The 16,542-nt window shown below is 52.3% G+C and overlaps 2 protein-coding genes across 2 annotated transcripts; one reads left to right on the top strand and one right to left on the bottom strand.

Moving 5' to 3' along the window:
- Window positions 1-203: 203 nt before the first annotated feature.
- Window positions 204-4,938, bottom strand: TGME49_242730 (guanylate kinase family protein). Its single transcript, XM_018780656.1, has 5 exons — window positions 4,790-4,938; window positions 3,764-4,178; window positions 2,868-3,052; window positions 2,554-2,716; window positions 204-1,699 (listed from the first exon to the last, which is right to left on the bottom strand). The coding sequence occupies exons 1-5, from the start codon at window positions 4,903-4,905 to the stop codon at window positions 1,400-1,402; spliced, it is 1,179 nt and encodes a 392-aa protein (XP_018637493.1). The 5' UTR covers window positions 4,906-4,938; the 3' UTR covers window positions 204-1,399.
- A 1,503-nt stretch (window positions 4,939-6,441) lies between these two features.
- On the top strand, window positions 6,442-15,845 carry ASP5 (aspartyl protease ASP5). The gene is made up of 10 exons (XM_018780655.1): window positions 6,442-8,404; window positions 9,111-9,392; window positions 9,840-9,998; window positions 10,617-10,898; window positions 11,313-11,550; window positions 12,142-12,311; window positions 12,789-12,847; window positions 13,194-13,263; window positions 13,622-13,903; window positions 14,470-15,845. The coding sequence occupies exons 1-10, from the start codon at window positions 7,078-7,080 to the stop codon at window positions 14,637-14,639; spliced, it is 3,039 nt and encodes a 1,012-aa protein (XP_018637492.1). The 5' UTR covers window positions 6,442-7,077; the 3' UTR covers window positions 14,640-15,845.
- The last annotated feature ends 697 nt before the right edge of the window (window positions 15,846-16,542 follow it).

The raw sequence follows: 16,542 nt of genomic DNA, 5'->3' as shown, positions 1-16,542 counted from the left end.
ATCCGGATATGCGTTCCGGATCAGCTCGCTGACAGCCAACGAAAGGGAAAGCGTAACTGATATGTAAACGCGCAGATCGAGATAGCTGAAGATACGACAAAGAGTGCAACTAGAGGTCTATCTACACCTGAATTTCTATAGATAGACAGAAAAATACGGATATGTATACACATCGGTGATATCTGTCAACACACTATAGTTCTGTCGACCTCTAATTGTTTCCATCTTGCTTGCAGAGTTGTGAACGCATCTGTCTTCAGACATGCAACCAATTCCCAGTGTTTGTGTGTCTCATATATCCTGTTTTTTCCGCTAAAATGCCGTGCCTAATTGGGGTTCTCAGTCCACTCCAACCCGAGCCACAAGGCAGTGCATGTGAAGGAGAGACGCGCCAGTCTATTGCGAGGTAGTCTCAACAAAGAAGCGTCTGAGGTCAAGGAAGGTCAGGAAAGAAAAAGAAGCATTTCATCCCACGAGCGCACTCAAAATGGAGTGCGGAGGCAGAGAAAGATGCACAAGCCCCCCTGACTGCCCCCAGACTTCGAATGAAATCAAAGCGATTTTCTGTCTCTGGCACAACCGAAGACAAATTCAAAGAACTTGTGTAGCTTTTCAGCTCCGTCGCTCGGCCTCCCCGAAAAAGGAGATGAGGCACCGAGAAAGGTACAGAAAAAGCATGAAACCTGAACTCCACCGTCTCTGCATGGGATCGAAGGATTCATCTTATTATACCGAGGCCGGTGCATGCACTGAAACAGATACGTACACCGATATAAATGGACACCACGAACGCGCGCGTGTGAACACACGTGCAAATACCTGTCGACTTAGTTTCGAGAAATTGGCGCCTTCTATACACTTTGAAGTCTGCACCAAGACACACCGGCGGTTCCTTTGAGGCGCTGCTATCTTCAAACTGTTCCCTCTTCTTTCGCCGGTGTCTCGACGGCAAAACCTAGACAACGCTGCAATGCAAGCTTCTCTCGCACTCTTTTCCTTTGTCCTGCCCCCGTCCCCTCTCTCCCCACCTTCTCCCCTTCCTCGTCGCCTCAGTCAAACAAAATGTCAACAACTCTCTGCAGAGGCACCTACCGACTCAAGAATGTCCATGCGGACTTCTCGTGTCTTCTTCCTTCTCCTACACTCTCTCGCAAACACTCCAACGTCTCTGTCTTCGCTGCGCTCCTGTTCCTTGCGCCACTGACTTCGTTTGGCACACGCTGGTCAAACGGATTCTCGCGGGATCTGCAGTTCGCCGGCTTGTTGGGAGAACAATGTCGGCATTTATTTTCGTCGCGTCCTTCGTCTCCACTGCCTGCTCTCTTTCTCTCTCTTCTCCTTGCCACCCCACGGCACCCTGCTTCCTCGTTTCCTCTCCATTTCCCTCCTCAGTCTCCTGCTACTCTCCTGCGTTCCCCTCGACCTTCGTCTCCTCCACCTTCGCCTCCTCTGCCTTCGCCTCCTCTGCCTTCGCCTCCTCTGTCTTCGCCTCCTCTGCCTTCGTTTCCTCTTCACTCAGTCTGCTCCTCTTCTCTCCAGGTCCGGCTGCTTTTTTAAAGACAGGTCCGTACCACTGGACAAGCTGAGCCTCGAGTTTCTGCCACGCGTCCTCCAGGTTGTCATTCGTGAGATAAAAATCAAAGTGTGTTTCTTTCGCTAACGCTAATTCGCGCTGCGCCGCTGCCAGCCTCTTCGCAATCTGGAAAAAACAACGAGCGAAAACCCAAACACAAAAATTCAACTTCACACGCAAATGTGAAGACGATCGATTCACAAAGACGATCGATTCACAAACTCTTGAACGAATATATATATATATATATATATGTATATTTATGTAATTACAGATGCATAGACATGTATACATGTACAAATATGTGTGAAGGGTGGAACTGATTCGAGAGAAGAGAGTAGAAATTTGTTTCTTCCAGTTGCTCAGCATGTCTGGAGAACGAAAATTCGAGACACTCAAAGTCAAGTCATACCACGTGCAGTTGTATACTTCTAGATAACCGTAGTTCTGTACAAATACATATTTGATAAAGATATTTGGCGGGATGTAGACCCATGTAAAAATAAGGCTCTACGGTTACAGAGGAGCACCCAGCTTCCCTCGAAGTGACTAGTCAACCAACTCCGAAGCGCTGAATGTATAGCCAAGGATTACTAGACTCAGTCGAGAACATATTCAACAGGCACAACTATACAGGCACACAATCGTACAAACATACATATATATACATGTATATATATATATATATATTGATAAATGATTTCAGGTCCATCGGTAGAGACAAGTAGCTGGCACTCCCAATACGGAAATCGTACCCTAACCTGTCTTCCTAACTGGGACGCACCTCTTTGTACATACCTCGACATAAAACACGGACGCAGAAATCCATACAAATATATATATATATATATATATATATATATGCCAATCGAACTAGACACAAGTGCAGAGAGTTTGAAGCACGTCAGCAGAAGAATCATGGAGAGAGAGCAAATAATGGGTTGCAGACGGAAGCAGAGCGGCGGCGAGAAAGAGCGTACATGTTCTTCGTTTTCTGTGCGTCGTCCGCGAAGTCGGGCCTTCAATTCTTCGATCGAGGGAGGTTGAATGAAGACAAAGTTGGCTTCCTGAGCGAGAGGAGTGGACTGAATTTGCAAGACGCCAGCCATGTCGATCTCGAGGAGACAGATCCGTTCTCCGCGTCTACGCCAAGAAGTCCAGAACGCGCAGGAAAGAAAACGAAAACACACACGCGCATGAAAAACGCCGTCAAGAAAGGCACGAGCGGCGCGACTGAACACACACTCGCCAGAGGAGAATCTGTAAATCAGTCTTTTCGATAGAAAAGACTCACCGAACGTTGTCGACGGCGGCGAAAGAGGTGCCGTAGCAGTTTCCAGAGAACTCTGCAGACTCCACAAAGTGACCTTCCTTCTTCAACTTCTCGAACTCCTCGCGAGAACAGAAAAAATATTCCTTGCCGTGCGTCTCACCAGGGCGAGGCTGGCGAGATGTGTGGCTGATGCTGAAGCCGAACGCCTGAAGAAGAACATCAGAGAAAAGGTCTCTACCTCTCGTCACATGCGTGACGCGAAGCTTCACCTCGCGTTGCAAGAACTTCAAACTTGACGCGTCTGGGTGTGTATGGGGGGGGGGAGAGGGCGGAGGGGTCCGTGTTTCCCTTCTCTCTTTGTCTTCTTCTCTCCTTCATCTTCTTCTTCTCTCCTTCATCTTCTTCTTCTCTCCTTCGTCTTCTTCTTCTGTCCTTCGTCTTCTTCTTCTTTCCTTCGTCTTCTTCTTCTGTCCTTCATCTTCTTCTTCTCTCCTTCGTCTTCTTCTTCTCTCCGTCTTCTTCTTCTTCTGTCCTTCGTCTTCTTCTGTCCTTCGTCTTCTTCTTCTGTCCTTCGTCTTCTTCTTCTGTCCTTCGTCTTCTTCTTCTGTCCTTCGTCTTCTTCTCCTCTACCTCCTGTCGCTGCTTTCCTTGGTGCGGTCCCCGTTCGCCTTCTTTCTCTTTTCTGTCTGTCTCTCCCTTCTTTTCCTGCGAGTCTCTTTCCGTCAGTTTTTTCCTGCGAGTCTCTTTCCGTCAGTTTTTCCCTGCGAGTCTCTTTCCGTCAGTTTTTCCCTGCGAGTCTCTTTCCGTCAGTTTTTTCCTGCGAGTCTCTTTCCGTCAGTTTTTCCCTGCGAGTCTCTTTCCGTCAGTCTTTCCCTGCGAGTCTCTTTCCGTCAGTTTTTTCCTGCGAGTCTTCTTACCTGCGGCCACTTGGCGAAAATCCGTTTGACGAGAGTTCCTTTTCCGACTCCGCTCGGGCCGGCGACGACGAGGATACGCGGCGCCGTGTCGCGGAGAATTCTCTTGAGCAGCGTCGCTCGTCTGCAGCCGCTCTCCGCTTCAGACGCTCCGTTCTCCTCGACTTCCCTCGCGTCGTTCGTCTCCTCGAGAACCGCGTCCTCTGCAGCATCTCCCGCAGAACGCTGCGCCTCTCTCAAGGCCGCATTCGCAGAGCTCGGGGAAACGCCTCCAGACGAAGAGATGGGCAAGAGCTCTGCTGCCGTCGTCCTCTCTTCCTCAGCAGCAGCCGCCACCGCGCGGCTCTTTGTCGCCGCCGCCGAGAGGGCATTCGCGTCTGCAGCAGCCGCCAGCATTCTCGGCGCTGAGTAGGAAAAACTGGGAAGACGCACAGGAAAGGAAGGGCAACGACAGCGAGAGAGAAAGCATCCAGTGACGCAGGCGAGACGCAGAAGCAGAGCAGAACGCGCGGTGGAGCAGAGAAAGATACGTGGAGACGCGAGCGTAGGCGGAGGGAAAGGCAACGTACGGCGAGAGAGAAAAGAGAGAGGAAAGACCCAAACACGAATCCTCCTCCTGTGAGTGGTCCCCGATGTTGTCGAAGCCAGGTTAAGGCTCCTCAGCAGCATGCTGGTGAATCAGAGAGATGGTGACGAAGGAGACCGGAAGGCAAGTCTCCCCGACAAAGGCGTCCAGAGACCAAACAGCGACAGGGGCATGAAGAGCAGAGAGAGACGACGAGGATATGGCGAAACGCGAAACAGGCAGCAAAAGAGATGAAAAGGACGAAGGGAAGAACCTCATACGACTGCACACCGAAGAACCTTCCGACGAAAAAGTCGATTGACCTGAACAGATACTGTTGAGAGGGTCCTGCTGAGAAAGGAAAGAACGGCCCAATAAGGCAGAGTTGAGAAGAGAACGTGACGAATTACGAGAATAAGATCATGGAAGAAGGACTTTTTTCGGAATCGATCCTTCTCTCTCACCGTCCGGAACCGTCGATCTCTTTGCAGTGCCACTGCATGCGTTCTGGGCGGCTCCTGGTCGTTGTCTCTATTTCCCGGACTTGGCGAGGCAGGAAAAACCGCGAGACTCTCCACATCAACAAGGCAGCATCCTCGACTTTCGCTGTCACACATGCCAAGACGACAACCGCTCCGATTGCGCATCTCTGCCCTCGATTTCCTGAACAGCAGAAAGAGACCGCAACAGCATGCGGAGGAAACCGTGCCAGAGTGAACGGCTGCATGCGTTCACACCCGCTTCGTCGCGACGCACTCTCCGTCTTGTAAAGGAATCGGCTTATATTCGGAGACATCTCGCAGATGCGAAATCCGTGCGCGAAAGGCGGGCACCGAAGTAAGAGACCTCGCGCTCCTCTCTCTCTCGGCCTCTCTCGCGTGCAGACACCGTTTTCGCAAGAGATAGAGGGGGGCGATCTCGGCGTTTCTGCCTTTTCGTTTCTTGGGGAAAGTCATTTCTTCTTTTCCTCCCTGAGACTTTTTGCCGGACAGGCACGAGCTCCTCGCTGGTCTGCCCTGAGAGGTGGATTAACTTCCCGCGAGCCGCGCCTTTGGTTGCCTGCCAAAGCCATGCCTCGAAAACTTGCTGTCTTGCCATCTCTCTCCCTTCTCTCTCGCGCTTGCACTTTTCCTTCCTCGCACACGTTTCTTTCTTGGATGCGCATGTCTCCTCGGCTTCCCTCGAGCCTGGACCAGACCTTCGCGTTTTCTCCGCGACCTTTTCTCGCCGTTTCCTTACCCTTGTCTCCCAAAGAGAATCCCGTTTGCCAAGCTGCGTGAGCACACTGCGGCTTTTTTGCTCGTTTTCTTTCTCCGACTTTCTCCCCTCTTCAATGACACCGTGTACATCCATTCCAGCTCTCGGAGGGTCGTGGCGCTCCCAGCTCGTGTGCCGAGGCAGAGGTGGGTCGGGCGCGAACGGCGAGGAGGCACGAGAGAGCGCTGAGAAAAGGATGCGGTTACGCTGAAAGATCTTTGCTCTCGCTTCTCGGAAACGCAATTAGCTCCCTCTACCGCGCAGAGGAACTTTCTCGGCAGAGCTCTTAGAGACGGAGGACGTACTGACTGGGTACGCATGAGGGACGCCTGAAACGCAGACAGAACGGAGAGAAGAAGCTCGGAGCGGCGAGTGCGTCACTCTATGTTCTTCATTCGTCACTGCTTAAACGTTTCGTCCCGCGCGACTACGGCCCTCTCGAGAAGTCGTTCTACAGCAGACGTATCGTCGTGTCGCTGCAGGCGAGAGACTCCTCTGCCGCCAAAGTCCTGTAGATTCCTCTGACAAAGAAGACGCTTCCCTGCATGTGTGAAGGGCCGCATGTAGGTACATACATATGCTTGTCTGCCCACTTACCAATACTGGCTACATGTACGCGCTTATGTATATATGCGTATCTACTTATATGTACACATGCATGTCTACGAATATTTCGAGAGCTGGTTCCGTGCTTGCCTACGGAAGCTCTGCAGCTATTGTCTATCTGTGCATACTGAGGTTTTTGTTGTTATCTTCCGTCAAGAATCTCTTGAATGGACCCGTGGGTGTTGTTCGCCGCCTTATATATGAATCATGCATCCATGTGCACAGGAGTATATATGCGCATTTGGATGCTTGCAGATACACCGGGAGTCGTCGAGTATTTCTCCATGTCACAGTATGAGGGATTGTGACGAGCAGCCATTCTGTATGTCTATGCAAATGCACACGGTGTTTGCCTCTCTGGATGCTTCTGTCGATACATCTTTGTTACCTGAGACATCACAAAACAGTTATGCGCCTCGGTCTGAAGTATCTTAAATAGCGTGGTAAAGAGTCGTCGCATGCATTTGAGTATTCCGATTGCTGGTTGCGTCTCCTTCTCTTCCCTCCGGCCTTTCCTCTCCTTCGCGCTGCCACGATGTCTTTGTGCGCGGCTTCTCTCCACTCTGACTTCCGACCGCCTGCCTCTGTTGTTCTTTCTGTGCTCGAACACAAGAGTTGTGGTGCTGTAAATGGATGCGAATTGAAGAGTTTTTCTTCTTCAATTTTACTCTTTGCCCTTGCCCGCACAAGTACGGCCACAAACGCTTCGTCTCTGATGTAGCGTCGAAACGATCCTTGGCATTACACTTCACATCTTCCGGCGCCCGTGGCTTCGATACTCGTCAGGCTTTTTCTGTCTCTCTTTCCTGTGTTTTTCAGCGTCACGCAATCTGTGAGGCTCCTCGCTTCCTTCGCCTTCTCTCCAGGGAGTGCTCCACCTTTTAGCCATATGGAGGCAGGCGCGATGGGGGGCTCTTCGTTCCTCAGTTTCTCCTCAGGTCCTTCCGCAGAAACCTCGCCGAGCTCGCTCTCTCCTCCGACCTCTTCTTCTCCGTCCCCGTCTCCTCAACTGGTTTCTGATTCGGTAGAGTCGCTGCATGCTAAGCGGCCGCTTGCACAGTCGTCGCGGTCTTCCTCTCGGACAGCTGCGTCGACATGTTTCTGCTGGCAAGGAGAGGGTCAGGAGAACGAGGCGGCTCCGACGATATCCCAGGAGGAAAGAAGGGGAGGGTCAATGACTGCTGCGTCAGCAGGTCATCTGGAAACTGCGAGAGAAGAAGCGGCAAGGTGTTTAGGATGTTCGTACACCGGAGAGGAGCGTCGGGGCGCGAGTTCCGCGACGTCTGTCTTGTCTCTTGGAGGCGAGCGAGGACGTCCTCCGTCTCGGAGTTCATCTCTCTGGACATTTTCAGGTCTTCTCTCTCCTCTCGCGTTCAGGTCGCGTCGCTGTTGTCCTCAATTTTCCTCTTCTTCGTCTCCCTTGTCTCCCCTCCCCCATCCGCGTGGAGCTCCTGCGTCTGCTTGCGGGTCCGCAGTAATAACAGACCGTGCGGGGAGGCCGGCTTCGCCGCTGTCTTTTTCTCGTCTAGCTTCGCCCGTGAGTGATCCTTCGGGTGTATGTCCACCGCGTGTGGTCGCGGCGCGCGTTTGGCGTCTCCTATCTTCCGTTCTCTTCTCTCTCGTCAACTGCGCGCGTCTGTTTCCCCGGCGCCTTTCTCGACGTCCCGACCCGTTGAGGAAACCGCGTGCTCAGGTCTGGAGCGCGTCTTCTCGCTCACTTCAGGCTCTGCTCCTCGCGACTGTCGCTCTCTTCGCTGCCTGTTCCTCTCTCCACGGCTCTTCTCTCCTTGGCGCCCAAGCCGCGTCTCCGACGCCGCCCTTCCTCTCTCTTTCTTCGTCGCCTCGGTCTCTCGCAAGCGACTCAGCGAAGAAAGGATCCAACGCTCCCGAGCAGAGCAGGGAACAGAGAGGAGAGCGCGAGGGAGAACGTCAGCGTCCTGACAAGGGAGAAGAAAACGGAGAGACGGAAGAGACATTTCCGGCAGCGTCAGGAGTCGTCCCCGCCCCTGGACTGAAGGTCGCCGATCTGCCCAGAACAGGACCCCCAGTAGATCTCCTCGGACTGCCAATTAGAAAAAAAGTTTTCAGAGCTCGACTGTACGGCAGCATGTTCAGCTACGCTTATTATTTCCTCGACATTCTCGTGGGGACCCCGCCGCAACGTGCGTCTGTCATTCTTGACACCGGAAGTTCTCTCCTCGCCTTCCCATGCGCCGGTAAGAAAGACAGTCCAAGCACTCTCTCGAGTTCACTCTCTTCTGGTTGGTCCGAGCAAGTCTTCACCAAGTACCCTTTATTCAATGAATCCGACCATGTAAAGAATTATACCGTGGTCCGTTTCTTCCAGTACGATTATACAAGAAACAAATGCACAGCTTCTTCTACACAGAGATCAGTCGACCTCCCCATCCATGCACGGCTCTTTCTCACCCGTCGATTCATGTATCCATATGTACATTGTTTTTTACATTGATCTCTGTCGACACATATACATGTAAATATATATATATATATATATGTAGATATGTAGATGTATATATATGTAGATGTAGATGTAGATGTATAGAGGATGCACGAGGGACCACAGACTGTGGCGTCATGTGCATGTTTTAAGACAAAGCGCGGGCGTGTGTCTCGGCACCTCCGTGCTCCCCGTTGCAACATCTCCGTTTCCTCTTTAAGTGGGTCTGTGGTTCTTTTGTGTGTCTTCCTCCCTTTTCCACGCGGAGAGTTCTGCCTGCTGGTTTTTTCCTCGCCTGCGGCGGGGTCGTGTGAGTGTCAGCGCGTCTCCGTGCAGCAGGAGACGTCACTCCGCAGAGCCTGCATTCCGATACTGGACCGCATTTCGAGACTTGAGGCTAGCTCGGAGGACGACCGTTTCCGTTGTCTCCGCCTCGCGCTGCTGTTCTTTCTCTTCCCCAGGCTGCAGCGAGTGTGGGCAGCACTTGGACCCGGCGATGGACACGAGCCGAAGCGCGACGGGCGAGTGGATCGACTGCAAAGAGCAAGAAAGATGCTTCGGCTCTTGCAGCGGAGGCACCCCGCTCGGAGGCTTGGGAGGCGGCGGCGTCAGCAGCATGCGCAGGTGTATGTACACGCAAACGTACAGCGAGGGCAGTGCGATTCGCGGCATCTACTTCTCGGACGTCGTTGCCCTTGGCGAAGTCGAGCAAAAGAATCCCCCCGTCCGATACGACTTTGTCGGTGAGACAGAGAAACGCAGAACGCGCCTCTGTTTTCAGGCATCAGCTTCTGCAATACGTTCTCCGCCCTCTCTAAAGTATCCTGGATCCATAAATACACACACCGGTATTCGTAGAGGTCTATGCGCACAACTCAGAATGTATATATATATATATATTTATATATATATTTATATGTGCGCATCTGTTTCGGTATGTTTGTGTGCATAGAAACTCTTTTAGTGGCATGTCTCGTTTGCGGTGTTGGCTTTTTGGGTGTCGTCGCCGGCATCGAGGTGCCTTCTTGTTCACGCTCAGTGCTGTGGTGCCCAGAAGACAGGCTGTTCTGAGTGGGAGAGAAGACACCCTTGATCTGTTCGATGGAGGAAGAGTTGCCTTGCTGTGTTCGTCTGTCGGCAGCTGGTGCAGGGAGAGGAAGCGGCCCTGTGTGTGTCTGTGCTTTCTCTAGGGTGTCACACACAAGAAACGAACTTGTTTGTCACGCAGAAGGCCGCAGGCATTTTCGGAATTTCTTTTCCTAAGGGTCACCGACAGCCGACGCTGCTGGACGTGATGTTCGGCCATACAAACCTCGTCGACAAGAAGATGTTTTCCGTCTGCATCTCAGGTACGTCGTAGTCTCAGAGAGACGGCCTGAAGAAGAAGCGAAAAGGAGGCCGGAAAGCGCAACAGAAGACAGCAAAGAGAAAAGAGAAGGAGGGGAAGAAGAGAAAAGGAAGAGAACGCTAGTGAAGGAGAAAAGGAAAACGAAAAAGAAGACGCGAGGAAGGCCACAAGAAAGGGCAGTGGAGAGCGAGCAACGGACGGTGACGAACAGTGGGAGAGAAACACGCACTACAGAAAGTGGAAATTCATTTTAAATCTTTCCGTTGGAATGAGAGGCACCATTTCGTAACCGGTATACCCTACAGGTGACCTTTTTTCCAAGAAAAAGAGAGACCCTCGGCAATCGCCGAGATAACACAAGCAGAACGCAAAGACAGAGAGCACAGAGGCAGAGAGCCCAGACCGTCGATGACCATTGTTTTTCTCTCTCTTCCATGGAGACGATAAGAGTCGCGTTCCGCCCCTGTTTAGTGGATTTCATTTCTACCGCAACGGTAATCTTCGCCATGCTCGGTTGCTCTTCGACCAGCTTTGTTTTATTGGATCGTGTCGCCGAGAAGCGCTTCCAAGAGAACTTTGTGTTTTTCAAAGACTTTCTTTCGCTCTCAATTCTCCGCAGAGGACGGAGGGCTGCTGACAGTTGGAGGCTACGAACCTACGCTGCTGGTAGCGCCTCCGGAGTCCGAGTCGACTCCTGCGACGGAAGCGCTGAGACCTGTCGCAGGAGAAAGCGCGTCGAGAAGGATTTCTGAAAAGACTTCGCCTCACCATGCGGCGCTCCTCACCTGGACAAGCATCATTTCACACTCCACCTACCGCGTTCCTCTTTCCGGGATGGAGGTCGAGGGTCTTGTGCTGGGAAGCGGCGTTGACGACTTTGGAAACACCATGGTTGACTCTGGTGAGTCAAGCAGGAAAGACTCGCGACCTGCAGGAGACACCTGCCTGATCCAGAAAGGGAAAGGCAAACTAAAGAAGACTTCCTATACCAGATACAGATGTATACTTGCTTCTATTAATATATACATATATACGTATATGTATATTTATATATATATATATATAAGTATATGTATTTGTGTTGGTTCCACGAAAGTGAGAGATGTATGGATGTACAATCATTTGCACTTGTAGGTGCACACACATGTCATACTCGTATGTATATGTGTATCTGTATAAATGTATATGTTCATTTACGTATTGTATATGTTCATTCACGACTTGACTGAGACCGGGTGTTCTTGCATGCGGAGGTGTCTCTTCGTTTGGGCGAGAGACTTCACACGCAAACTGGCGTCGGTTTTTCTTCCTCCAGGAACGACGTATTCGTATTTCCCGCCGGCAGTGTTCTCGCGGTGGCGTTCGTTTCTAAGTCGTTTTTGTACGCCGGAGTTGTTCTGCGAGAGAGAGCGCGATGGTCGCCCGTGCTGGCGAGTGTCGCCAGGGACGGATTTGAGTTCGATATTCCCTCCGATCAAAGTCTCTTTTGGCGACGAAAAAAACTCGCAAGTCTGGTGGTGGCCAGAAGGCTACTTGTACCGGCGAACGGGAGGGTAAGCGACAGCGGCAGAAACCGGCTGTGCGGCGACCTGAAGACAGGGAGGAACGCTGAGGCGCGACGGCGCGGCCCTCACCAAAAACGACCCCAATGCATGCAGCGGGAGAGACGTCGAATCTTACTCAAATACAGAGACCTTCTCAAAAATCAGACCACACATCACAAATACATATACATATTTATGTATGTGTATATATATATAATGTGTACATAAAAGTATCTGTATAAATATATGTCTATATTCTTATATTGGTAAATGTATTTGCACTGGGGTAGCTTGATGTTTTGGGGGTGTCGTATGGACTCTCCGTGTGGAAAAATCGAAGGTCGGGAGGTCTGTGTCGAGTTCGGTCGCCTTGAGTCTGTGGAGTCTTGTCATCCGACAGATCCTGTCGGGGGGATCATGTGCACAGAGGTGACATCGACTCACCGTGTGACAGGGACAACACACGGTGCAGCTGTGAACTGGACGTTCGAAATGCTGTCTCTGGTTCGAAGGCTGTGGTAAGAGAGGCGAGTCCGATCCCTTGATCGGTGACGCTTGTCTGTGTTGGATTTCTGCACTTTTCTCCCATGTGTGTCCCAGATATTTCTGTGACGGGCTCGACGACAACAAAGTCAGCGCCAGCGTCTTGGGACTTTCCTTCTTCAAAAACAAACAAGTGCTCTTCGACCGAGAGCAAGACCGCGTCGGCTTCGCCGCTGCCAAGTGTCCTTCCTTCTTCCTCGATCAGAGGCCGCGGGGGCCGGACTCAGGTGGGCACAGACGCATGCAGAGACGGACAAGGTGCCATACGAAGCGTCCGCAGCTTTCTGCGTTCTGGGGATTTGCGAGGCGACAGATGCGTCTCTTCGTTCGCTCGGATCGAGGTGCAAAGCCACTTGGTCCGAGGCGGGTCGAGCACTTCTTTTTGTGCCCTCTTTGAATCTGCGTCCGCAAGCAGTGCAGCGAATCTTCACACATGATTTACTTCGCAGAAGAAAAGGGTGCATGCAACAGTGAATGCTTTCGCGCACAGCACTTCACCGTGAGACAGAGAAAGGTGTAAGACCGCCATGCGCTTTTTTCGAGACTCCTCCTACAGAGGATCGTGTCTAGGCGCAGATCCACAAAGGCGCAAGTCACTCTTCAGAGGTAGAGAGACAGATCGATAACTAGTTGTCTAGCTGGAGATCGATCTTGACAGAGAGATCCAAGTTCTCTGCTGTATCTTCCTTTGCGCTGTTGTCCAGGCGATGGACCGAAGGGGAGACCGACCGCGCCTTTTACTGTGCCTCCTTTACGTGTGCCGGTAAGAGCCGCCAAAGAGTGGAGACGAAGAGACAGCTGAATTTTTCAGACATCCTGATCGTTTGATGGGCCTTTCTCCACTAAAAATCAATCGGGGCCGCTGGGCCTTTTCGTTCTGTCCTGCGGACGCAAGTCTTGAAGACGCGCGGCAGGGGTCTCTTCGCAGTCTCCGCAGCTCGCCCTGTTTCCCGAATATAGGGCCCCGCGAAGAAGCAGTCCGGGGAAAAGAGAGCGAATGCGTCTTTGCTTCGTCATTTCCCTCTCCGGTCTATTCTCTCTCGCTTTCGAGTGATGTCTGACCGAAGTCTGGTCTCACTCAAGTGGGCGTTTGTTCTCTTTCTTGTCAGGTGCCCATGGACGGCGGCGGAGTTCCGGGGGACGCGAAGCAGCCAGAAGGTCTGCCATTATCCCCTCAACGTAAGTTGCACTTGTGTTTTGGAAAGGGAAGCCAAGAGAAAGCGCATCGCAGTCCTACTTCTGACTGCATGCGTTGTTTTCTTCGTGAGCAGCGAAAGAGAGATGGGCTCGGACGACTTCCCACACCTCCTGCGGCTGGGACGAAACAACACACAGAGTGCGTGTTTCGTCGGATCGTTTCTTCAAAAGTTACATCTCTGCCTTCTGCTATTTCGGCGTTTGTCTCCCCCATTCTCTGACTACATCTGCAGTCGCGAATCGTTGAATCGACCGTTGGGTACTCAAACTCTGCGGCGGCAATGGAACTTCCTCCCCACCTGACTGCCGAGCCGACTGTGTCTTGTTTGCGGCTGTACAGAGCTGTGGGTGGCGGCAGCGCTGGTTGTCGTAGCGATCCTGATCGCCGTCACTGTCATTCTCCTTCACACCATCAAACGGCCCTCCAGGAGCTCTGCTGTCGTCCCTGCGCCCTCGGCGCCTCGCCTGCCTTTTGCCCAGAATTCAAAGTCTGCGGGCCGCTTCGCGCGCGGACTCGGACACGGCGCGCTGGGGGTCGGGAACCCGGTGTATGTACAGCGCACGCAGAGGTACCGCGAGGTGCAGGAGGCGCAGCCTCACACTGCAGACGCGTACTACGACGGTAAGGAGAGCGTTTAGCTACGTAGCGACCTCTGAGAAGGGAGGAGGTCGAGGAGCCGCAGCAAAGCGGACATGATTGATACCACGGGTGGCTGGGCAGGTGTGTTACAAGTCTCCTGCCCTTCTGTCTCCTAGGTCTTCTCCGGCCGGGATGGTGTGGCGCAAAAATGGAAAAAGAAGAGAGGTAGCGAAACCGACGAGACGAGCAAGGTGGAAGGACGTGTAGACAGGCCGATAGCGACGTCGAAAGCCGGGACGCAGGAAGGGAGACAGGAGGGAGACCAGGAGGGTGGGAGAAAGACGGCGTGGAATGAGGTGCGAAACATCGGCTGGAAGGGAAGGACAGAGAAGTGGAAGATGAAGGGCGGAGCGGAAACAGAACTCGACAAATCGAACGGTCTGTCCTCGGCAGCTGTACATACAACTGACCGCTTGCAGGGCTCGAGAAGACCAGTGGACAGCTAGCAGTGAGTTAGTTTCGGAGTTCTGTGGGACGATGCGCCTCCTCGGAGACGCCGTGTCGCTGTTTTCTGAGGGGCTTTCTTCTCTTGTGTGTTTTCTGTCCAGTTGAGGAAGACCGATTCACTGGAGAAGACGATGGAGACTTCTTTGGGGACGACTCGGTTCCCTCTGCTGAGGAACAGGAGACAGCGCCTTCGCTGTCTCTTCGAGAAGAAAGCTCGCCGTTCTCGGCGTCTCAATCGACTCTTCTGGATCTGCCTCTTGGCGGAGAGTAGGCCGAGCGCGCCGATCCGTTTATCCCAAAAACGAATGGTTGAACGAATATGGTGCAGAATAGGAAAGGCCTCGGCGCCTGCGACTCTTTAGCGTAGCCTGCGCTTCTGTAGCGACTTCTATGCGTGCGCCAGTGTCTTTCGCACTTGGAGGAAAAAGAGCGAAAAGAAGCAGCGCAGCCGTGAAAAGATACTCCACAGAGACGCAGGAGAGAAGACTGTGCAGCGACTGAGTCGAGGACTCAGGTGGAAAAGGCGTTCGCGTAGGAAGAAAGGGAAGCGACCGCAGCGCCTCGCTACTGCGAAGCATTTGAGTGTACATCCACTTGCCGTAGCCCCGCCGTTGGCGCATAGGCGGTTGTGGAAAGCCGACGGCTCACGGATGGGCGCATTTGTAGCACCGGGAACTCGCATGTGCATAGCATCGCACACGACGGCGAAGAGCCGGGAATTTGTCAGCGTTTGTGTGCGGGCAATAGACGATTTCGTGTAGAAATGTGGAGTCGCCACACAGATATGCACCCGTACCTTTGTGCAGGGTAGGAGGAAGTGTGAGGCGTCCACTTTCGCGCTTCACTCACGCCGCTCTGCACAGCCACGTGCGCCATTCCAGATGTCGCGAGTAGTAGGGAACGAATCAAGAAGAGGATAAGTCCTTGGTCTTGTTCGTGAAGACGGTGGCGTATTCGGATAGCGCGCTTGGTGGTCCCGGCGGACTTTTAGGTGTGTGCATTCGGAACTGCGTTTCTTGCGGATCTGTCGATACGCATGTGTAGAGGAAGGCGCATTTTCTTGTGGCTTTATCAGCGCATCAGTTCGTGGAGACGCACATTTAAACAGGTGTCTCCCGCCGCGAATCTTCTCCGTCCAGTGTCATGTGTGTGCGGGAGTGTAGCGAGATTCGCATCGTTTGGGGAAACGAATTTTTCCCGAGTTTTTCTGTATATCTCCACATCGAGGGGCGAAGCTCACCGTCCAATTCGTTTCTGTGTCTTCCGCTGCATGCGCGGGGTGCGTGGTGGTAATTCTTTTCAAGGTTGACTGGGAGGATGCTTTTCAAGGCGTATCGCTTGCTGTCTCTCGGAGGCTGTGTCAGTTCCTCTCGAACCTCCCCACGCTGCCAGCAGCTCACCTAGTTCGGTTGCAAGCGCTGGGTCATGGGGAAAAGAAACAATAAAGACCCTATTTTTTATGTCTGGCGAATTCAAAGGCTGTTCGCCGTTGTCAGTGAAACGAGCTTTGCCAGTTTATAGCCAGCGCACGCCTCGTGGGGCATAACACACCTCCGTCGATTGACGCTCAGACACTTTACTCCCCATCTCTTTCTGCCGCACAGATCGAAAGTTCTTCCAATGTGAGCTCTCGGACTCAGGGGTCCTGCTTCTACGCGCCAGGTGACACAGTCTACAGAGGCACATTGAGAGGTTGCATTATAATCGTTTTACACAGCTTCTACATGTTGAATGTCTCTAGCAACCTTCAAGGCATAGAAACCACGCAGAATATTGAAATCAAACAGTTTAGTTGTCTTACAAGCATGCTAGTGTGGTCGTGGTGTACAACTATCAAGAAGAACTTGGTCGTCTGTATCTCATAATTGGAGTCAGACTCAGGTTCCAGCGTGCTTAATGTCTAGGGAAATACGCGATGTACTGTCAAGCAAGGAACACTCCGGCACAACCGTGTCTCGCTATGTTTCGGTGAACGGTGTGCTGGAGCAGGCAACAGAGCAATGGTAGGCATCAAGCGTGTCGCTCTACAGTTCGTGTCTGTTGATGCGTGGCATCTGTGGAGCATGTTCACATACTTTTCGTATCACAACTGTAAAGGCCGATTGTGGTTTTACAGTAGTTGCTTCGGGGGGAGAACGAAAAAGTTTTGGGTTGAAAACCTGAACGACCGCTTT

This window comes from Toxoplasma gondii, chromosome VI (genome assembly GCF_000006565.2).
Source record: "Toxoplasma gondii ME49 chromosome VI, whole genome shotgun sequence".
NCBI classification, from domain to species: Eukaryota; Apicomplexa; class Conoidasida; order Eucoccidiorida; family Sarcocystidae; genus Toxoplasma; species Toxoplasma gondii.
The sequence above is the reverse complement of the archived record's forward strand: the minus strand, read 5'-3'. Positions and strand labels throughout refer to the sequence as shown.